General features: G+C 52.5%; 1 protein-coding gene across 2 annotated transcripts; it reads right to left on the minus strand.

Moving 5' to 3' along the window:
* Nucleotides 1–3,287: 3,287 nt before the first annotated feature.
* Nucleotides 3,288–22,811, minus strand: ARSI (arylsulfatase family member I). Of its 2 annotated transcripts, XM_060146477.1 has the most exons (3): nucleotides 22,782–22,811; nucleotides 9,764–10,042; nucleotides 3,288–5,513 (listed from the first exon to the last, which is right to left on the minus strand). In XM_060146477.1, exon 3 carries the CDS (start codon nucleotides 5,393–5,395, stop codon nucleotides 4,109–4,111), a length of 1,287 nt encoding a protein of 428 aa, XP_060002460.1. In that variant the 5' UTR covers nucleotides 5,396–5,513; nucleotides 9,764–10,042; nucleotides 22,782–22,811; the 3' UTR covers nucleotides 3,288–4,108. The 2 variants fall into 2 exon arrangements, with proteins under 2 accessions (XP_060002460.1, XP_060002459.1); XM_060146476.1 differs by lacking the exon at nucleotides 22,782–22,811 and having other exon boundaries at nucleotides 9,764–10,624.
* Between the last annotated feature and the right edge of the window lie 638 nt (nucleotides 22,812–23,449).

Consider the following 23,449-nt stretch of genomic DNA (forward strand, 5'->3'; position numbering starts at 1 on the left):
TAGCACAGGGGTGTGGGCACTGCCTCAGACAGGCACCCCCAACCTGACTGTAACTGTTGCCCTGCCAAGGAGGCACAACCGCTAATTCACTGCCTCCCCTGAGCCCGAGAAGCTGGCAGCTGTGCCCGGTGGCAGCGGGCAGCAAGGAGCCAGCCCTGCCTCGGTGGCGCTGAGAGCACGAGCTGCTGATTGCAGCAGGGGGACTGTTTCTGCCAGACTCCCCACTTCCCGGGGATGTGGCAGCAGGAGAGCCAGCACGTGTGCCCCCAGCTGCAATTTGCGTGCCGTACTCAAGAGCAGGCCTGCCTGCCACTTGCTGGTGGCCAGGGGCGGGAGCCCTGGAGGGCACTGAGCTTGGCTCTGACACGCTAGGACAGGGAACCGGAACACAGGCTGTACCCCATGGAGCTGGAGAGGGACAAACGGGGACCAGGGCCAAGTTCCTGAGCCACAGCAGGGGGTGACACCCGACTCAAATCCCACCTTGCACAGCCTCCACGTGTGCTCACACACACGCCCGAGTGCCTCAGGGTCCGGCAGGGTCTGGGTAGGCACCACAGAACACGTGCCATCTGCACGGTCCCCATGAGGCCTGTCCCATTAAGGGCAGTGAGCATGGGGGCAGAATCGGTGGAAAGTGGGCCAAGAGAGAAATGATTCTGCAGAGGGTCTAGGTGGAGAGTGATTTGGTTCATTACTTGCAGTAAGTCATGCCAGCCTCGCACTCAGAAGGGAGAGGAGCCAGGGGTCAGGGAGCAGCTCAGCCCCCTGAGGTGTCCCACATACGTGGCACTCCTTGCAGGGGAGAGGGACACAGGGAGCCAAGGGACAGAGAACCACAGCTACTGGGCCCATGTCTGCATGGCACAATCTTCAGCTCAAGGACCCAAGTTCAAGTCCTGCCATTGGCTGTCAGTGTGTACGGCAGGTCTTTTTCCCAGCGGGGCCTCCATTCCTTCCTGAGAAATGTAAAGACAAGATGTTCCTTCACTGACTCCAAGGACGTGAAAAATAGTTCTTTCCACTTCAGAGCCAAGCCCTGTGCTAAGCACTTTACATATTGCACTATTTATACCTCATAACAAATGTCCGTGAGAGAGGTACAATCATCTCCCGTTTTGCAGAGATGTGGCGGGACTTAACCAATATAAGGTTTGTTTGACTGCAGCACCCTACCCTGTGTTCCTTGGACTCCACTTGGCCCAGGCCCCTTACAGACAGGGGACTGAGGCCCAGAGAGAGGAAGCTGCCCTCCTGCAGTCGCACAAGTCCGGGGCAGTCAGGATGACAAGCCAGAATGCCTGACTCCCCCAGCAGCGCTCCTTCCCTTGCCCTCCCTGCCCCGCTCTTTCCTGAACTCGGGGCTACTTGCCTAGGTCCCAAGGTACCCAAAGGCACCTACCAAGAAGAGGAAATAGTGCCAAGGCCCAGGGTGGGGCCCAGAGCCCTGCTCCTCCAGCCAGGTTAGGGCTCTCTCCTGGCTCCTAGGGGACTGGTCATCCCTGCCCAGGGCCCCACAGACAGGGCCCAACTCCGACAGGGCCGCCCCTGGCTCTAACCTATCTGGCTGGCAGATCAGCCAAGGGGGAAAGAGGGGGCCTGTCTGGCATCTCCAGGCTCCTCTCCCCTAAGGGGCCAGAGCTGCCTCTGTCCTGCCCTTCCTTCCATCCTTCCTCACCATAGGCGGTGCAAGCATCTGCCTGGAGATGCCATTCAGGGGCCTGACACAGAGTCCAGACCCAGGTGCCCTGGCTGGGGGGAAAGCAGGAGCCAGAGGGGGTGGGAAGAAGGGGGTCAGGGGCCATGCTAATTGCTGGGCAGAGCAGATGCCACAGCAAGCAGGCTGAGTCTCTCGCCACAACGCCCTGAGCCCTGAGTTGCCCCTCATCCTGGGCAACGAATCCCAGGCCCCGGCCAGCTGCCGGTGCCCCAGTTAGGCAGGCTTGGGGACTGCTGGGCTGTGGATGGGGTTACAGACTGAAGCTTGAGTGGGGCTCCTGGGCTGTTAGCTGGGTTCTGGGTTAGGCAGGACTCAGGCAGATGAGCTCTAGGTTGGGTTTAAGATAAGATCAAGCCTCCTTCTCAGGGCATGGGGAGCAGGCACCAGCCCCTAGCCCCCAGCCCCAGCTGGACTCTCCATGTTGGGGGCCAGATCGGCCACAGGGGGTAGGCCTTGGTGCCTAGGGAAGAGCGGAAACTGGCCTTTTATGGTCCTGCACTTGTGGCCCCAAAAGGCAGAGACCCAGGAAGAGAAGCAGGGCTGGAGCTGGAGGCTGGGCCACCTTGGGCAGGGACAACTCAGCACACACGGGAGAGGCCTCCACTCAACTGGTGTAAGCCTGGAGCGGCAGGGGAGCCCTGAATCCAAGCCACTCCGGAAGGGCCAGCCCACGCAGCTGGGACAAGGACCCGGCAGAGCTGGAATATCTTGGGTCATGGGCAGACCATGGATAACCCATCCCTGGGGTATGCCAGACCTGGGACTTCAGAGTTTCCCTCCAGAGCAGGCAGAAGAACTGGGGGTGGCCGGAACCCAGAGGCCCCAGCTGGTCCTGCCCCTGCCCCATCATGACCCAGGCATCAACATCCTGGAGACAGAGAAGGGTTCCAGCTGGGGGGAGGCCCTAAGAGGTAAAGAGAGCAGGGCCGGGAGGAAGGGCCCCAGGACATGGACGGTCACCTCCACCCCGCAGCCCCAGGCCGGCCCCTCCCTCCTGGGCTCAGCAACCTCTGCAGGAGGGATGCAGCTCTGTAACCAATTCTCGAAGCCCCCTCACTGCACCGCACCCACCCCACCCGTCCCGCTCATCCACATGCTGACGAGTCCTAACAGGCCTCCTTTGCCAGAGACAAAAATAACTATTTTCAAAATTCACAGCAGGGCTTTCGCCTACACACGCTGCACCGACTGGAAGCTGAAGGGAGATATGCAGAACGCAGTGTGCGGATAGAGGCCCGCTACACAGCCAGCGAGCCCCGAGACCCCCGTGCCTCTTCTCCCCACCGCCCAGCCTGTGTCCCCCAACACTCACACACCTAGGGGCGCCCAGAACACCTAGGGGGAGGGCTCTCAGCTTGTCCACTGTACACAGGGACAGTGAGGCCCGGAGCGGACCTGAGATTTGCTGAGGCCCCACAGTGGCTCTGTGACCAAGTCCCATACGTTCTGCCCCTGCCCAGGGCGCCCACCTCCTCTCCCATTCCCTGGACCAACAGTGAGCTCACGCCTGGCCCAGGACGCACGTGCACACACCCACATGAGCTCGCAACCGCACTGCAGCCCTCGCTTCCGTGTTACTGCGCTTTAATCAAGTTCACGGGTTCCTCCACAACCATTACCTCGGCCAGTCCTCTACAGGCCTGTGAGGTAGGCAGAGCCAGGGCTAGCACTCCCATTGCAGGTGGGGAAATCGAGGCCCAGGGGAAAAGGACTGGGCCGAAGGTCAGAGTAGAACCCAGATGTCCTGAGTGTGGGTGCACGGCTCTTTTCATAGCTTGATCCTGCAGGAGCTAATAGCCATGCCCAGTCCTCCCCTTCCTTCCCAGGAAGACGAGCTCACCACCACTGCTCCCACCACGAGTCTGTTCCCAGGACTAGCCCCGGCCACGTGAAGATCCAGGAAGGTCACCCCCAGGTCCCTTCAGAGAGCAGCCGCATCACCACGCCTCGGCTGAGGTCCAGGCCTGGAGCTGCCTCCAGGTGGTCCCTCACCCAAGAAGTACCACAGAGGTCCAGGGTTCAAGAGCAAGGCCTTAAGTGCGCTAGGAGGTCACAAAGTTGATGGGAACTCCACCACAGCCCCAGGTACCAGGTCCACACCACAGAGCGACAAAGCTCTTAGAGCTCATTCTCCAGATGAGGAAACTGAGGCCCAGAGAGCTCATGCAGGTCACTCGAGGTCACAGAGCAAGTCAACGGAGAGGTGGGACTGGGACCCAGGGATCCCAGTCTAGTTGATTCTCTCCCGACTCCTAAACCGAGCTCCCCACCCTTCAAATGAGGGGCTCGACGCCCTCCATTTCCCTGCAGATGAGGACGTGACCTGGGGCCCCTCGCTGGTGAGGACCAGGGCCAGGCTTGCGCGGGGAAGGACCTCACCTCCTCCCATCAGATCCGGTGGGACATCAGTCTGGTGTTGAGTTTACGGAAAAAGGATCGCAGCTTGCAAATCTTGCATTTTTTCTTACGGTGCCCTCGGGAGAGGCTTCGAGCCCTGCTTTCCTCCTCTTCTTCATCTTCTTCCTCATCACTGGCCCAGGGCCCCCAAGCACCCCCATTAAAGTCAGGATGGGCTCGGGGATTCTCAGCTGGGTAGCGCACGGGGATGGCTGTGCGGTTATAGTCCGCCAAGCGGGCCAGCAGGGCTCGGACCACATCCGGCCGCTGGCCAGCGAGGTCCTCCCGTTCGTAGGGGTCAGCACTGATGTTGAAGAGCCACACAGCCTGGCGGGCGCTGGCCATCCGCTCCAGGTTCCACCAGCTGCCGGGGAAGGCAGCCAGCGTCTGGGGTGGGATCCAGTCGCCGTAGCCCGGGTCTCCCGTCAGCAGCTTCCACTCGCCCACACGGATGGCGGCCTGCACGGCAGTGTTCCAGATGCCGAAGCCACCCTCCAGGGAGCCATGCCGGGCGTGGTTGTAGAGCGGGTCAATGTTGTGCAGGATCTCCGTGCGTGGCGAGGCCCGGCCCTCGCTGATGGCTGGCCACGCATCATAGCCGTCCAGCCCGTCGGCTGCCGAGGCGGTGCCACCCGCCAGACCCACCAGGGTCGGGTACCAGTCAGTGATGTGCACGAGTGCCCGGCTTGTCCATCGCTTTCGCTTGAGCAGGGGGCTGTGGACGAAGCCCAGGCCCCGCACGCCCCCTTCCCAGTAAGTGCCCTTGCGTCCTCGCAGTGGCCAGTTGCTGCCCCCCGAGAAGGTCTGGCCACCATTGTCACTGGAGAAGATGATGACACTGTTGTCGTAGAAACCATAGCGCTTGAGGGCCCAGGTGATATTGCGCACGGCCTCATCCATGCAGGTCACCATGGCCGCATACTTCCGCCGGGCCACGTTGCCCATGGTGCGGTAGCGGTACAGGTACTCGCGAGGGGACTGCAGGGGTGTGTGGACCGCCTGGAAGGCCACATAGAGGAAGAGAGGCCGCCGGGGGCTGTGGCTGGCTAGGATGTGGCTGACGCGCTGGGCATAGAGCAGAGTGGAGTACTGGCCGCTGAGCCCCCAGGCCACACTCTCGCCCTCGTGCAGGTCAAAGCCGCACACCCCCGGGCCGTCGCAGTTGTCATAGGTGTAGTAGTCCACGTTGCCTGTGAGAGAGCCCAGAAAGGTGTCAAAGCCCCGGCGGGTGGGCAGGCACTCCTTCCGGTAGAAGCCCAGGTGCCACTTGCCCACCATGTGGGTAGAGTAACCCAGCTCCTGCAGCTTCTGGGGCAGTGTTACCTGGTCCAGGGGCAGGCAGTTGGGCTGCCGAGGGCGGATGATGGAATGCTGCAGTCCTGTGTGGATCTGGTATCTGGTGGGAAGAGGGGAGGACACAGAAGGCACCAGTGAGCCAGAAACCACTGCTCTGGCCACCCAACCCCCAACACTCACCCTGAGGTAGGCTCTGACCCAAGCGCTACCAGTAAGCAAAGTAACAGTAACCAGTAGGTGTTATCAAATGTGCCAAGCACTTCAAATGCATTATCTCATTGAATCCTCAAAATCAGCTGAAGCAGGTCTCATTGTCATCTTACAGATGAGGAGGAAAAAGCTCAGAATGGTTAAGCCACCCGTGCAGTATCACACAGCTAGGAAGTTGGGGAGTTAAGAGTTGAACCCAGGCTAATCATAGCAACAACAATAATAAAAGCTGACACCAAGCACTTGCTGTATGCTCAGCATTGTGCCAAGCCCTTTATAGGAATTATCTCACTAAATCCTCACCGTAACCTAGGGGGTGCCTATCGTTATTATTATTCCCGTCTCCCAAATAAGAAAACTGAGGCTCAGTAAATTAAGTCATTTGTCCAGTGATTCACACAATTAGTAACTGGAGTTGGGATTTGTATCCCCAGCAGTCTGACTCCAGGTTTCAGAGTCCCTACACTCTAAGCCACTAACTTGCTATGGGGCCTAGAGCAAGTCTTACACTCCCAAGAAAACTCCTATTCACTCTTAAACGCCCAGCCCAAATGCTACCCTCACTGTAAAGTTTCTCACTCAAAGAATGAGTCACTTTTGCTTCTGGGTTCCCACAGCATTTAGTACAAATCTTCATTGGTCCAACTTGGCCGTAGGATTCTACTCAGTCATCTGTACATGCTCTTGGGCCCGATGATATTTAATGAGACTGTCCCTTACTCATCCTTGCATTCCTAGCATTCAGGTGATGTTTCAAGGACACTCAATTACGAAATGAATGAATGAAGAATGGCCCTCAAAGGATTTTAGAGCCAGAAGGGACCCAAGTCATTTTCTAGTTTATTCACCTCAACTTAAAAAGAAACTAAGGTCCAGAGGAGGGGAAAGACCTTGCCCAAGGTCACTCAGTGGTCAGGAGCAGAGCCAGGACTTGAACATAAATCCAATCAGAGTCCAAGCACAGACCCTCTTCTGGCAAACTAGGCTGCCACTTCTCTTCCCCCACTGAGGCCTCAGTTTGTCATGTGTAGGAGTTAGTTGGTTGGAATGGGACACCTCTAAAAACCTTCTAGTTCCCAAATTTTATGAGACCAGTTCTCATGTGTCTGCCCACAAGTTTACGTGGCCCCTAGATCCAGGTCACTCACACAGGCTAACACCCTGAGGCAGGAGCAAATGGTTAGCAGGACTCTGCATTCCTCGTTTATTCATTCATATCCCTTTCCTTCTGTGGTCAAGGCACCCATGTGATCTGCTTAGGGTGTCTTGCCTTTACTCAAGTCTTACAAGTCCCAAACTAAATAAGAAGCCTGGAACTTCACACGTGTATTAGAACCCCACACGTTTTCCTCACTCCCAGGCATCAAAGTCAAGCCCAGACCTAAATTCCTGACAACTTTAAGCCAGGCACTGGGATGGGTTTTTCTGTTTTGGTTTCCTTATTTTAAAGCTGTTTTGCTGGGCTTCCCTGGTGGCACAGTGGTTAAGAATCCGCCTGCCAACGCAGGGGACATGGGTTTGAGCTCTGGTCCAGGAAGATTCCACATGCCGCGGGGCAACGAAGCCCGTGCGCCACAACTACTGAGCCTGTGCTCTAGAGCCCACGAGCCACAGCTACTGAAGCCCCCGCGCCACAACTACCGAAGACCCCGCGCCTAGAACCTGTGCTCCGCAACAAGAGAAGCCACCACAGTGAGAAGCCCGCGCACTGCAACGAAGCGTAGCCCTCGCTCGCCGCAACCAGAGAAAGCCCACGCGCAGCAGCGAAGAGCCAACGCAGCCAAAAAATAAAATAATAAAATAAATTAAAAAAAAAAAAAAGTTGGATCCTGTTGGCCCCGTTGCTTCACTGCTGGGGTGAGTTGAATTGTGCCCCTCTCCAAAAGTGACCGCAAAAAAAAAAGCTGTTTTGGTTGTTAGCTATCATTAGCGACTACTGCCATTTATTTATTTATTTATGGCTGTGTTGGGTCTTCTTTGCTGCACATGGGCTTTTTCTAGTTATGGCGAGCGGGGGCTACTCTTTGTTGCGGTGCGTGGGCTTCTCGTTGCAGTGGCTTCTCTTGTTGCGGAGCACAGGCCCTAGGTGGGAGGGCGTCAGTAGTTGTGGCACACGGGCTCAGTAGTTGTGGCTCATGGGCTTAGTTGTGGAATCTTCCTGGACCACGGCTCGAACCCGTGTCCCCTGCATCGGCAGGCGGATTCTTAACCACTGCGCCACCAGGGAAGACCCACTACTGCCATTTTTAACACTATATGCCGCACACACTATTTCACTTACCTTGCATAAGAAACCTACAGTGAAGACTGCTATTAGCTCCATTCTACAGGTGACAAAACTGAGACTCCCAAAAGTGCAGCAACGGGCCCAAGTTCAGACAGCTGGCAAGCAGTGGAGCTGGGCCTTGAGCTCAGATCTCTGAGATTCATGCTCAAAATCTCTCAGTGACGTGGCCTCTGCAGACCTCAGTCAAGCTAATGAACGATTAGATTTGATACAGGAAGTACCCTAGGCCCCTGAGTCACAGCGAGCCTCTCTTCATAGGGGCTGGGCGCCATGAACATTGGTTCATAAAGTGAGTGGGCCAGCTAAGTCACCACAGCCTGTCTACAAGTGAGTAATGCAGGAAACGGTCTCTCCAGCTTTACCAAACACAACTGGACGCACTAACAAACACTAATGAGAGTAGTCAGCATCAGTCAGATGGGGCCAGCTGCAGGGGGCGGAGGGCAGACGCTGCCCAGCCACGCTCAGCTAACTTTGCAGATCCGGGGGGGTGGGGAAGTGCTGGGGGGGCTGGAACACTGCCCTGCATGCTGTTCATTCCCCTGCTTAAACCAAAAGTCATCTCTCGGAGAGAAATGCAAACATGTGCACAGCTCTCAGGAATGCAGATTCCTCCTCCCTCTTCTGGAGGCTGGTCAACACTTGGTCTTTACCATCAGCCTCCAACCCTCAACACTTACACTGGTGTCCCTTCCTCTTTCCTGTTCTCTTTCCCAGTTCCTAGAGCTCAATGCTGAGCAGCAGACGGAAGAAAGAAAAGGCATCCCTTTTGACTCCCAGCTCCAGGGCCCCTCTAAAGCACCTGGCCTCTCAGTCCTCTCTCCTACAGACCCCGAAGTTTGGCTCAGGCATCGAGTTTGGCCCTCCCTGATTCTGTGCCTCAGCGTCTCCCATCCAGGAAACAGGGAGACTATGGCTCTGGTGTCTGAGATCACACTAGAGGCTTTTGGGTAGAACTTGGGAGAAAGCATGCCCCATCCAAGGATTAGCTTCAGCCGTGCCAAAGGGTTTTCTCCTAAGTGGCCAGCGTTTTGCCTTCTACACACACACACACACACACACACACACACACACACACACACACACACGCCTCCTGTTTCCCTGCTCTTTTAATCCTGTAATCCTACCACCTTGCCTGTGGACAACTCCTTATGGAGAAAGCAGCACGTCTCCTTGGGGCCCCCAGCCAACTTGGGAGGATTTTGCAGATGAAAAAACAGAGGCTTTGAGAAATGAAGTGACTAGCCTAAGGCTACACAGGTCACTGCATCCTGTGTGTGTCTTTCTCCTCCACCTATCAACTCCTTGGCTTCCTCCCAATGTTGTCATCAAACAATTTGGGGACCCTAATCCCTCCAGTGACATAGAGGCTGCCATTTATTGATAGCCAAGCAGGCTATATGCAACTGGTTTCATCCTCACCACTCCTTTCCAAGATTTAAAACTGTTCACCCCATTTTATGGACAAGAAAACTGAGGCTTGGAGGAGTTAAGTGATTTGCTCAGAGTCTCAGGGTGTGTAAATTGAAGAAGTACTCAATGCTAAGTGTCAGAGGCTGCCATGTCCCTCTAACAAAGAGATGACCAGATGTCTCCTTCACATGGCGTGGAGTTTGAATGTCCTAGAACATCAGGGGGAGAAGACCCCAAAGATGATCCAACCCATTCAGCGTACAGTAGGGAAACTGAGGCCCATGAAGGGCAAAGGACTTACAAATGATCACAGCCAATTGGGGTCAGAACTGGCTGTGAGCCCGAGCTTCCCGGTGGGGGTAATGTCGTACAAGTGAAACCTACAGTTGGGTTTATTTGGGGCTTGAACCACCAGCATCAGTGGCTTGGGCCATGCCTACCTGCCCGTGAGAAGTTGGCTCCGCGAAGGCGTGCAGATGGGCTGGATATAATAATTCTCCAACTTGACACCCTCGGCTGCCAGCCGGTCCAACGTAGGGGTTTCGATATCTGAGCCATGGTAGCCCACGTCGTGGTAGCCCTGGTCGTCGGTGAGGATGAAGATGATGTGGGGAGGCTGGCGTGGAGCGGCCGAGGGCTGATCGCCGGCCTCCGCGGGCGCGTCAGCCACTAGGCTCGGCTTGGCCCAGTCCCAGGACAGGTAGCCGAAGCTGAGCAGGCTGACCAGAGAGAAGCCGGTGAGGGCGTGCATCGCCATGCCGGCCCGTGCGTCCCGGCGCGCAGGGCTCCCAGGGCCTCACCGCCTCGCGCGCCCAGGGCGCACGGCCCGCACGCCCTCCGGCCAGCCCGCCCGGACACCGCGAGAGCGCTCAGCGTCCCCAGGGGAGGCCCAGCGGCCAGTCCGCGACTGTCTGGACTATGAGGCCGGACCTGCGCGGCCGCAGCGGGGCGCTCTGGGGAGGTCAGGCCCGCGCCGAGCTGCCTCCCGCTGCCTGAGCGCCAGCTCTGCGCCGCCCGTGCTCCCTCTCCCCCAGTTCAGCCAGGCCAGCCTGAGACTTGGTGTGGCGGCTTCCAAAAAGTGCTCTCCACCATCCTCTGACTCCCCTCTTCCTTCTAGCCCTCGATTTCTCCCGTCTCCTAATTTCTCTCGCCTCTGCTTTCCCTTTCTCCTCCTCCCGACCCTCCAGCCCCTGGCCCAGCCTCTCGCCCCGCCCGGAGACCGGAGAACTGTCGGCTCCGTAGGGTGGTGGGCAGGACCCCAGCGGGGAAGGGGGAGGAAGCACGGGCTGGGCGGGTCTGTGGGGGACACCGCGGGAGAGAATGCGAAAAAGTTGTAACATCTGCCGGGGCCGAGCCCCAGGTAGAGGGGCGGGGCGTCCAGCGGAGGCCCCGCCCCTGGGCGGGAAGCCCGGGTCGGCTGGGCCCTCTGGCTCCAGCCTCCGCCCTGGCCCAGACTGGGGAGAGGAGGGAGGGGGCTGCGCGGAATTCGATGGAACAGCTCTGGAATGGCCCGGTCGGACATTCCTCGATCGTGGAGTCTTAGCTTCTCTGAGTGCCAGTCCTGGAAGGGAGGCGCATAATTTTCTATGCCAAGCCGGTCATTCTACAGCTGGTGAAACTGAGGCCCTGAGATGGCCGGGAACTCGTCTAAATCACGAGCAAGTTGGTGGCTTCTTCCCTCTTGGGGCTAACAGCGGCTGGCTGAGTGGCAGTAGAGACAGCAATGGAGAGTAGGGACGACTTGGCAAGCACCGACTTTGGCAAGCACCAGAAGTAGGTTCTGGCCTTGCCGGGGGCTTACCTCTCTCCCCAACCCCTCCCCCTCCTCGTTCTTCAATTGACAGCTTGAATCTTAGACTGGCAGCCCTAGAATCCCGAGGACAGAAGCTGTTGTATACATCTTGTTCTCCACAGGCTCCAGAAGCTCGATCAGTACGTATTGCAGGGATGGATAGATGAATGGGCCTCAGAGGTCGCCCAGGCCAACACCCACCCAGGGAAATCTCCACAGCAGGGAAAGCAAGGTTGGGGAACTCCTGGGCCAGGCAAGTATCACAAATGAGTAAAGCAGAGGGGCCACCGTGTTGGCCGAGGAAGGCAGGGACTGCATGGAGCAAAAGACCTCAGCCTCGTGTCCAGCTGACTGTTTTCATGAAAGAATGTGGACCCGTGTTTCCAGATCTTCTGATTTTCCCGAGAACACCCAAATACAGATTATTATGAGAAATATTCCAATTGTTAAGAGCTAGTAACTAATTTAAAGTAAATTGAAGCCCTGTATAGGCCAAATCAAACCTATATGTGGAATATTTTAGGCCATCGGGCGCCTGTTTGCAACTTCCACTCTGCATCATTGTTTTCCAGATTTTTAACGAGGCTGTATTTTTTTAGTGGGAAAACTGAATTAAACAAAACTAGTTAGGCTTTTTACTCCCGGAACTTCAATCTTTAATATGCTCATCTCCAAAAGTAGGGGTTGCTAAAACTGTATTTCCCAATTTTATGTGACTGAGGACCCTCTTTTTCACAGAGCTTCTCCAAGAGCCCGTGTTTTGGGAACTTTGAAACACAAAGACTGCCCAGGTGGGTCTTCTCTCCCAGCATCTTTCCCCTGCCAATATTCTGCCGTGTTCCCTTCCCTTTTCTTTAAAACCACTGTGTGTGGGGAAAGAAACCAGACCTCCAAAATAGCAGCCCAAGTGAATCTGCATTTCGAAATGAGGGCTGCGTGGGGCTGGCCACTCCTGTTTGCTCAAAGCCCCAGATTTAGGATGACCAGATTTATCAGAAGGGAAAACTGAGCCTGTTGTTCCGGCAGAAGAAATGTTGAAGATGGACAGGAAAAATACAGCCTCCTGCGGGGAATGCAGCTAAAATGGTGCTTCCGGAGGCTTCAGCCTGAGGCTGTCCAGGGTGTCAAAGTGGGACAGGTCACAGGAGGTCAGATGGACTTGGGTTTTGTATTCTTCGCATTGTCTGTCCCAGACCTTGGTCAGGAGGAACTGACCAAGTTCCTCCTGAGAAATGGCACAAGGAGAAACAGCGAGGGGGTTGGGGTGGGGATTCAGACTTGAAGAAATAGGTCCAGGAAGGCCAGCCCACGGGCTGTAGATCTCTGTGGAGCTGCCACAGGGACAAGACAAGCAGACTTTCTGAGAGTTCAAGACCGTGGGCTCTGACATCAGACTGCTTGAGTTCAAATCCTGGCACTTATTTGAGGTCAGGCCTTGGCCAAATTATTTTGCCTCCCTCAGCCTCAATTTCTTCATCTGTAAAATGGGGTGATAATATAAATGAGACACAACACAGTGCTCAGTAAGTGCCCAGCACATAGTAAGCACTTGATGAATGTCAGTGGTTATGATGATTGTTCTCTGTGCTTCTGAGAGAAAAGACTGAGTCCTGTGGGTGAAAGTTAGTGGGAAACAGATTTCAGGCCAATTTAAGGGATTACTTGTGTAGGAAACCTGGCAGCTTGCTTAATAAAAGGATGGCAGTGATGGGTGAATCACCATGTGGAGAAGAGTGGGTGGACTCTTGTTCCCCAATATTCACATTTCTTTGAAGAGTCCCTCAGTAATCACTGAAACCCACAGTGGCTTCTGAGAGCTCCATTCCCCGCCCCCCCCCCCGCCTCTAATGTTCTAGGGAAATAAACTCTGACCCTCAACTCTTCCTTTAATGCCATTACACAACTGGGCCAGGGTGCAACATTGAAGCCAGACATTTCCAAAGGCTTAGGGATGACAAAGCGGGAAATAAACACACAGAGTAATGTGAATCCAGGTCATGCCACTTTCAGAATGTGGCTCGCTCATCTTCCCTTTGTGTTCTCTACCGTGTGCCTACCTGTCCTCTTCCCTGGGACAATGTCCATCAGCCCTACCCCATCCAGGTAGATCGCAAGAACTCCAAGATGTCTTCAGTTCAGACCCAAGAAGTAAGGCTCAGAGAAAGAGAAGTCCCTTCTCCAGCTAAACCAGCCTTTGCAGTTTCTATCTCAGGATCCAAGATGATTCCAAGATGATTGACAGCAGGAACATCCACAGGGAAGTTCCACCCCCCCATTCCCATAGGTGCACACATACGCCATAACCCCCAAAGGACACCTACATGAAAACCCTACTAGAAGCTTAACACATGCACACGAAATGCAGATCAGATGTGGCAGGGGTTGGTGTTGTTACTTGCTGTTGGAGATTTCCATTGATGAAATCAGGCTTCAAAAAGCACTGAGTTCCTCATTACTGGAACTATGCAAGAAGGGGAAAAAGTGCCCGTCTGTCCCGGAGGTAATAGGAGAGATTCCTGAACTAAAATGGGGAGCAAAGCTAAAGGACTTTGAAAGTTCTTTCCAACTTGAAAACGTTATGATTCTAATTATTTATTCCCAGACAATTTTTTTAGGACACAGAGATATAAAAGTGAAACGCAGGGGAGTCTTTTTTGTGCCTTTGTCTTTCATTGCTGTGCGTGGTATGTGTGTGTGTATTTGTGTAGGGGGCTGTGTGTGCGTAGGTGTGTGTGTACTTGTGTAGGTGTGTAGGTGTGCAGCTGTGTAAGTTATGTTTGGCCGTCTTTGAAGTAAAATTATCTTAGTACAGTTATTATTTCCTTCTGACTTAATTGACGTTGGCAAAGATCTTATGTACAGATCATGCATGTTGTCGTCCTCTGGAAGTCAATTTGTCTATGCTGGACCAAATCAAGGAGCTACAAGAAAACATAGGCCTCTGGACAGACAAAAATGTCACAGAGTTCAATCCCTTAACCTAGAGTAGAGCTCCTCAGGCCTTCCTCACTCCAAGCCTACTGACTCTTACTTCATATACAATTCTTATAAGCCTAATGATTTCATTTGCCAGCCCAAGAATATTGGAAGCAGCTCAGAGGGAATACATAAGAAGGTGGCATGAGGCACCTGCCTGTTTTATAGTAATACAGTTTCATAGTGAAAACATTAGGGAGAAACAAAAGAATAAACATAAAATCAGACTGATGAGTTCCCAAAGCCTGGGAGTTTGGGGCCATTTGATGCAGAAGCAAAGAGCCATATCTACCCGAACAGAACCAAGGGCATCACCAGATCACAACCCAGCATAGAAATGAGTGACGGGTCGCCCTCCAGAGTTTAAATCCTGTTCGGGATCCTCTTTTGAAGAAAACTGGGGAAGGCATCAACTATTTTTTCTATCCAAAATGGTTACTATGACAAGTTCATGGTGTAAGCTCAGCTTCCATTGTAGAACATCCTCCCAGAATTTGCAGGCTCAGGAGGCAGTACCTTCTGCAGTGCTTCTGGGGTGGCGAGGAGGATCCTGCACAGCTGTGATGCTGGAGGTCAGGCTCAGCAACCATAGAGCATGCTCCCCAGGGACAGGTCTAGCTCATCCACCTCCTACCTCCTCCTCACTGCCCTCAGATGCCAGCATTATGTTCCCTGAACTTCAAGCCCCGTAAGCCTCTGTAGCTTGAAAGGGTAAGTGGCACTTGGGAAAGCAGCATGCCAAGTGGGAGCACAGAAATTCCCTTTCTCACAGGTGGGCTGTATCCTCCTATGGAAGAGCAAAGACCTCCCACAAGAGAATATTCCACAGGTGCCCTTGTTCACCTCGTCTAGTAACCCCTGGTTCTCGCCTTAACCCCCACGCTCTTGACTAGTGCATCATTCATTATAATTAATTAATGATTAATGGTAAGGTCAGAAGTGTTTAAGAAAGCCAGGATGGCTGCCCTATGGAGAATGTATTGCCAGGGTCCCAGTTAAGGGTGCATGTAAGAAGTCCAGGTAGAGACTGGCCTGCCGAGGTGAGCCATTCTCCCCAGTGGGCAGGCTGAGGCCCGGTTCTTGCTGGATATCGCTGTATTTGGGCAAAATGGTTCTGGGAGGAAAAGTGCTTTCCTCCTTGATGCTGGGGCAGCCCCTTTAGCATTTCCAGGGGAGACACACATTCCCCTGACCCTTGCTTCCAGGCCCTCTTGGTGGTCTCGCTGAGTGCCCCTTGTCTGTCAGAATCCCATATCAGACATCTGAGCCTGGAGTGGCAAGAGCCCAGGCACCCAAAGCCCCTTGCCTTTAACCCTTCACTGGGCTCTGGCCCTGGGCATTTCAATGGCTCCTTTCTCTGGCGCTCAATGAAACATTCTTCCGAGTAGATTATTGAAAGCAGAGCTCTGGATACACAATGGGCGCTCTGTGCTCACAGCCACTGCCCAATCTGTTTGCCCAGCCTGACTGCAGCCTCCCCTCTCCGCACACCATCCACCCTCCACCCACCCGACCCCGGCCCCACCTCAAGGCCAGCTCGCTAGAGGGAGGCCATATGAAAGGACTTGTTCTCCGCCTTCTCAGAAGTTCCCGCTGTGGCCTCTGCCAGCCTTGGGCAGAATTAGCCTAACGTGTCCCAGGCTTGCCTCCAGCCCATCCATCCATCTACCTGAGGCTCTGCCCACTTTGATGTCCAGAGGCTTCTGTCCTCACTGGTCAGCTGAAGTTTCTCTCTTTCTCACACATACACACACATGCAGATATGTGCGCGCGCACACACACACACACACACACACACATCAGATGGGACTTTCAAAGAAAGAGGTGAAATCTCAGAGAATCAGATGGAGAGTGGGGGCCACTGAGATCCAGATAAATGGAGGGGCTCCTAAAAGAGAGAATGGCAGGCTGCGCACCAGCACTGCCACCCACCCCCACCCCACCCCCGCCCACCCCAGGGCTCCAAGTTCCTTGCAGGTTCAGAGATGGCAAGAGTGTTCGGGTTAAATGTGAGACGTCGGAACCAGATTGCCTGTGTTCCAGCCCAGCTCTGCCATTTGCTAGCTGTGTGACTTAGTTATCTGAGTTAACCTCTTGGTACCCCAGTTTTCTTACTTGTAAAATGGAGATAATAATAGTACCCACCTCATAAGGTTGTTGTCAGGATCACAGCAGACAAGGCAAGTGAAACTCTTAGCACAGTGCCTGGTGCATAATAAGCTCTTGAGAACAGATAGCTATTGTTATTATTGTTACTATACTTAGATATTGTCATTATACTTAGATTCTATTGTCATTATATTTAGAGTCTATTCCTACAAGTGTACAAAATCTACATTCAGGGACAAAAATCCACATTCTCCTGATCAAGTCCTTCCTTTCCTCCAAAATTTTCAATGGCTACCAACTGTCTGCAGTAAAAAATCCAGCCCCTTGGCCTGGCACTTAGGGGTAGAACTTTGATTTCCTCCTTCATAATAGTCACTGGATACATGGAAGATAAATAAGTCCCATCACTATATTACGGTTGTCATGGTCATCGTCTATTATACTACTTGGAGAAACTGGCTTTTAGCACAAATTTATAAGGAGACCCTGCCTGGGGGAACAAAACCAACCCTGAATCAATACCAAATTGAAATTCAGAAGTAATAATAATAATAGCTTGCATTTATTGAATATCTACTATGTGCCTGGTACCACGCATGACACTTTATATCCATTATCTCACAATTCTCATGTAGTCCTATGATGTAGGTAAATTATTATCATCATCTTACAGATGGAGGAACTGAGAAGCAAAGAAGGAGTAAGTAATTTGCAGGACTTCCCTGGTGGTCCAGTGGTCAAGACTCCACACTTCCACTGCAGGGGGTGCAGGTTCGATCCCTGGTCAGGGAACCAAGATCCTGCATGCCCTGTGGCATGGCCAAAAAAAAAAAAAAAGAGTAAGTAATTTGCCCAGGGTCACACAGCTGGGATGTGTCAGTGCCAGGATTTGAGCCTAGGTCTAAAATCTAACACCTGCTGTATTAAATACCATACCATTCTCCCTCCCGTTAGAGACACCAGGCCCGCCAATAGTGTCTTCACTTCCATTTTTCCCTCTGCACTTGAGTGGTTAAATGTCAACTCTCCCAATGTACTTGGAATGAGCTGGCAGTCCCAGGGACCCTGAGAGGTCTGAATGGGCCTGGAAATATCACGGATACATACCCTGGGAGGCTCCCTCACATCAATATCCCAGGTGGAACTGCCTCCTGAAGGGCTTCACCCCTCAGGCCCCGAGGGGGATGGGAGCCACCTTGGAGACCTGCTCTCAGGCCTGTTCCCTGCCCTCAAACCCCTGTCCCTGAGGCCCCACTGCTGGCTCCAGCAGCTTCACGATGTCCCAAAGCCCTTCATGGCAGAGGCTTCTCCTGGCTGTCTATCTTCTCAGACCCAGATGTCACCTGTCAGCTCTGCTTCCATGTGAAACAAGAGTCAGCCTCTCAGGGCAGCAATCTTGCTGGGCTTTTTCTTCTCAGGGGCAGCACAATGCAGCCCCCGCTGCCTCCTGGCCTTGGCTAGGCAGCTCAAAGGCAGGGATGCTCACTAATGACAGGGATGAAGCTTGCCTCTGTTCCCATGGCAACCGTGGCCCTCCACTTAGTCGATCACTTTTTGAAGCTCCTGCTGGTGTGAAAGTTATTTTGCAAAGAAATGCTTAACTCATATCCAGGAACTCTGTTCCGGGTCTTCAGATCCTTTCAGGTCTCTTATAAAGTTGACTTTCTCTTTCCTCCCTTTATTGAAATCCTTTCATCTTTAAAGCTCAGCCCAAATCCTACCTCTTCTAAGAAACCTTTCCATACTCCCTCACCCCTCCCCTCCCCACGTGGAGTCAATCTCTTGCTCGCCACACTCCCCTGGGGCGTGTTTATGGCTTTATTAGATCACAGTCTGCCTGTTTCACAGTTATTTATGTCTCCTTCTGAGCCCCTGGTGAGCGATCAGCCCATAGTGGGTACTAAACAAATATTTGTCTGAATTTATTTGAATTTCCCTTTCAAGGTTTTTAAAAATTACTATTATTAACAGTACAGACCATTACTAATAATCCGTTATGCTTGTAAAATTATTAACAGTTTATATATAGCTTCACGCTTGAGGGTACTTCTTTAAACCCCAGCTCCACCTTTGCTAGCTGTGTGACAGTGTACAAGCCCTGGAAATGCTCTCAACTGGCTTCTCATCAGTAAAATAGATTGCTGTAAATATTAAAATAAGTGTGTAGGGACTTCCCTGGTGGCGCAGTGGTTAGGAATCCGCCTGCTAATGCAGGGACAGGGGTTCAGTCCCTGGTCCAGGCAGATCCCACGTGCTGTGGAATAACTAAGCCCGTGCGCCACAACTACTGAAGCCTGCACGCCACAACTACTGAGGCCTACGTGCCTAGAGCCCATGCTCCACAACAAGAGAAGCTACCACAATGAGAAGCCCACACACCGCAGTGAAGAGTAGCCCCCGCTCGCCGCAACTAGAGAAAGCCCGAGCACAGCCACGAAGACCCAACGCAGCCAAAAATAAATAAATAAAATAAATTTATAAAAAATAAAATAAAAGTGTAAAAGGTTTACTTAGCACAGGGCCAGATACCTAGTGGTGCTTCAATAAATGTTAGCTATTATCATTTTTGTGGGGTCTCCTTTGGTCCCCACAAAAGCTCTAGGATATGAAGAAGGGCAGGGCTTTTGTCAGTGTTATCATCAGTGACACACGAAAAGACTGAGCTCAGAGAGGGGAAGAGTTGCCTAAATGTTCAGACATCAGCTGAGTGCTGTGGTGGGCACCTGCTGTCTGCCTTGCAGCCACTTCCCCTCTCCTGGAGACAGAACCCAGATTTTCCTTTGCAGAATTACTCCTCTCCACTGGTGTCAATCCAGGGACAGGCTTGGACAATCGGAGCATCAGATGTCCCTCTGCCACAGTGATTAGTTCAGGGATGGACAAGGGGTCCAAGTCTGTCCAATGAGACTCGAGTCTGAGATTTTGGGGTGAATTTTTATGTTTTTTTTTTTTTTTTTTTTTTTTTTGCGGTACGTGGGCCTCTCACTGTTGTGGCCTCTCCCGTTGCAGAGCACAGGCTCCAGACGTGCAGGCTCAGCGGCCATGGCTCACGGGCCCAGCCTCTCCGAGGCATGTGGGATCTTCCCGGACCGGGGCACGAACCCGTGTCCCCTGCATCGGCAGGCGGACTCCCAACCACTGCGCCACCAGGGAAGCCCTGTGTGAATTTTTGAGAACGAGATATTCTCTTTTCTGCTGAAATATAAGCCTGGACCTGCCTGGGGCTAACCCTGACAGAGAGGAAAGCAAAATGCAGAGGCAGAAGCAGATGGACCCATAATAACAGCATCTGAGCATGCGAATCCCGAAGCTAGAACCCCCCTGGCTGTGAGTGACGTGAACCAATACGGTCTTCCTCATGCCAGTTTGCATTGATGTCTGTCACTTGCACCTGAACAAGTACCAACTATTGCTCCTCCACACAGAAGTCAAGGATCTCTTTATCCCATTCATTCACTCAACAAACACTTATTGCCATCCACTCAGCTGGCCTGAGGCTACAGTGGTGGAGAGGATAATACCAGTCTCTCTGGGAGTTAATAGCCTATTGTCATCTCACTTCACATATGAAGAGACTGAGGCTCGGGGAGGAGGATGCCCCAAAGTATGTGCCCTTCAGACGATTTAGAGGACGAAGACCCTGAGTGAAGCTGGGCAGGAGCTGAGGCAGGCAGCTGGGACTTGTCAGTTACCAGCAGGACTGGTTTAGGGAGTCATGAGTTTCTGCTCATCCCAGGTCAAAGCAGGAAGGTTCTGGGCCCAGGCCAGAGGTTGGATGCAGAGGCTGAGGCTCTGGTCGCCTGGGTTCAGAGCTCCAGGCAGGTGACAGTTTCCTGGGAGGAGCATGGCTCTGAGATCTGACTTGGGGGATTTGACTCCCATGCTCCTGGCTTAATGGACAACTTCTCCTTTTGAGCTGGAACTCTGATTGTTAAAGGCTCTCCAGCAACAAGATTATCTTGGGAGGAAAAATCTGGGAGGAGGCTTCTTCTCCCAGGAGTTTTCACTACATTTTTCAAAGAGAAGGGCCCCACTTTCCAGCCTAAGCTGTGGCTAGTTTTTCTACTTTATCCGATGACTCACGCCTGGGAAAACCCAGTCTCTCCAGGGCTGGGTCCCTCAGGGAGGCTGTGATGTCTAGAAGTTGGATTTGCACTCAGCTTGATTTATCTGTCTCCGCCTCATCTGTGTCTAGCACAGGGTCTGGCATATAGTAGATGAATAAGTTTTTCTCAAATGAATGTTTGTGGGATTTTTTAAGATGGAGAGTGGTGCCCATTCTGAGGCAGACTGACCATAAAACTAGTACAGCGTAAGCTCCAGGATCCCTTGCTGGCACGGGCCTTTCCCTAAGCCCCAGGAGGGGCCCTAGCAATGTGTTCACATGGTCATATGCTTCTATAACGTTTGCACAAGTCATTTTAACTGCAATGGGTTGAGATCACTGACGCCACTCTGACCTCCTTCCTCACTGTCATATTTTCCTCCTGTCAGATGGCTTTAGAATGGCTGTGGCATCTTGGGGTCTGGCTAAGGGGAAGATGAATTGGGAAAACATTTAGTCTGCATCTGGTGTCTGTGTAGGTTCCATGTATAGTTAAGTCAGCTGTCTTTGTATGTAAATGCCGTCGGGACCCCCTTTCTGTCCACTGAGCCAATTCACCTGTCCAAAGGTGCAGGCTCAGAGCTCACACAGTGATGCGAACGTGTCCCTCAATAACTGGCAACAGAACTATGTGTCTGAATAAGTGAAGTTTGAAATCTAAGGAGCCAGAAACTAGGCTGTGGAAAATTCTTCCAATTATCAGGCCTGTCCAATTGTAAGTAGAGGATTAGGTGCTCAGAGATACTTAGACAAAAATGGAAATTATTTCCTGTCAGCAATATTCTCTATAAAACAGTTCATACAATTAGAAATGCACCGTAACCTTTTACTTCCTTTTAATGAGTATCATGTTGTCAGTGGGTTGAATTGTGTCCCTCCAAAAAGATATGTTGAAGCCCTAATCCCCAGTACCTCAGAATGTGACCTAATTTGGAAAAACGGGTTATAGGGGTTCTCAAGTTAAAATTACGTCAATAGGATGGGACCTACCCCAATATGACCAGTGTCCTTATACAAAGGGGACGTTGGATACAGAGACAAAAACACAGGGAAGACCCCAGGTAAAGATGGAGGCAGAGATTGGGGTACAGCATCTACAAGCCAAGGAACACAGAAGATGGTCAGCAGCGCACCAGGAGCCAGGAGAGAGACCTGGGCAGATTCTCCTTCACAGCCCTCAGAAGGAACAACCCTGTGGACACCTTGATTTCAGACTTCTAGCCTCCAGAAATGGGAGACAATAATACAATACATTTCTGGTGTTTAAGCCACCCAGTTTGTGTTACTTTGTTATGGCAGCCCTCGTGAACTAATACACATGTGGAATAGAATTTGTCAGAAGACCTGTGTCTGTACTCCACAAACCTGGAGCAGTACCACAAACGGTGAGTACATCCCTGTGTGAAGTCCCATGTTTTATGCATTCCAACTATCAGAAACTAAAAAGAAAAATGCAATTAACCATGCAAGAGGGACTTCGCTGGTGGCTCAGTGGTTAAGAATACACCTGCCAATGCAGGGGACACAGGTTCAAGCCCTGGTCCAGGAAGATCCCACATGCCACGGAGCAACTAAGCCCGTGTGCCACAACTACTGAGCCTGTGCTCTAGAGCCCGCAAGCCACAACTACTGAAGCCCCCGCGCCTAGAGCCCATGCTCCGCAACAAGAGAAGCCACTGCGATGAGAAGCCCACGCACTGCAACGAAGAGTAGCCCCCGCTCACCGCAACTAGAGAAAGCCCGTGCGCAGCAATGAAGACCCAACACAGCCAAAAATAAATTAATTAATTAATTAATTAATTTAAAAAAACATGCAAGAGGAAAGAGTGGATTACCTTTCCACTTTCTCTATAGAAAACGATTACAAAGTCGTTTTCCTATCTTAACAACAGTATACCTGAGACGGCACCTGTGGCCTGCCCTCATTCCCTAAATAATACACTGCTCTGGCCATCCAGAACTTTCTCCCATTGTCCACGATTAGGACTTCCCTACCTCCACCCCTGGGGCCCTCATCCTGGGGCCAGTGTGTGCTCCCCAGATCCTGTTTAGAAAAACAACCAGCTGGGTCTGTTCCCATGGGCCCAGATCACAGATTTGAGATTCTGAAGAATGAAGGGGTAAGAAGGGCCTGGACTCTACCTCTGAAACCACCTTTCCCCATCATTTTCCATCCCTTTTGCCTACCCAGGAAACAAAATTGGAGTTATTTCCTCTTAGAACCTGAAGAAACATTGCCTTTATGTTTGGCCACAGAAGTGCTGTCTCCATTACCCTGTGAAAGGCCATTTAACATTGGCAATTCTGCTGGGTTTTTCTTTCCACCTTTTCCTCCTCCTACCACCCAGACCCGGCACCCCTACCCCCCGCCCCCAGTCTGGCCTCCAGCCTCCCTTCCATTTTCCCAGCTCCACAGTGTCCTCAGGAGAACCTCTGCCCTATTCTCCCCTCTAACCCACCTCTCGCCCGTGCTTACCACCAGCCTCCTTGGCTGACTCTCTCATTAGAGGACCAGCCAGCATCACATTTTCCTTAGGGTCTGTCTGGGCTTTTGCCTAAGGACCTGGGGAGCAGCAGAGGGAGCTTTTGGTTGAGCGGTTCGGCTGCAGGATCCAGGTGGCTCCCGACATAGAGGGCTGCGTCTGGAGTACCCTCAAACACAGCTTGAGCCATCAAGATTCTGAGCTCAGCACTGAGAAGAGAGTATCAGTCAGGACGCTTGGGGGCACAGAAACCCAAGTGCCCAGCTTAGGCAAGACTTGCGTCACCATGAGGATGGAGGGGAGCTTCAGGGATTACTTGCATTCTTCCCATCTTTTGCCTTTTCCCTTCTGTGGGTGTCATTTTCTTTATTCCAGACAAGTAGCCCCAGACTCACCAGGAAGAGATTCAGAGCCAGTCTTTCCCGGTCCAAGTTAAGAAGTCCTAGAGACTTTGTAGATATATTGTGAATGGGAGCGTAAAATGGCGCAGCCACTGTGGGAAACAAAAAGTTAAACATAGAATTACCACATGACCCAGAAATTCCACTCCTAGCTATATACCCAAAAAGATTGAAAACAGGGACTCAAACATATACTTGTACATGAATGTTCATAGCAGCACTATTCACAATAGCCAAAAGGTGGAAACAGCCCAAATAGC

Source organism: Lagenorhynchus albirostris, chromosome 3, assembly GCF_949774975.1.
Source record: "Lagenorhynchus albirostris chromosome 3, mLagAlb1.1, whole genome shotgun sequence".
Classification (NCBI taxonomy): Eukaryota; Metazoa; Chordata; class Mammalia; order Artiodactyla; family Delphinidae; genus Lagenorhynchus; species Lagenorhynchus albirostris.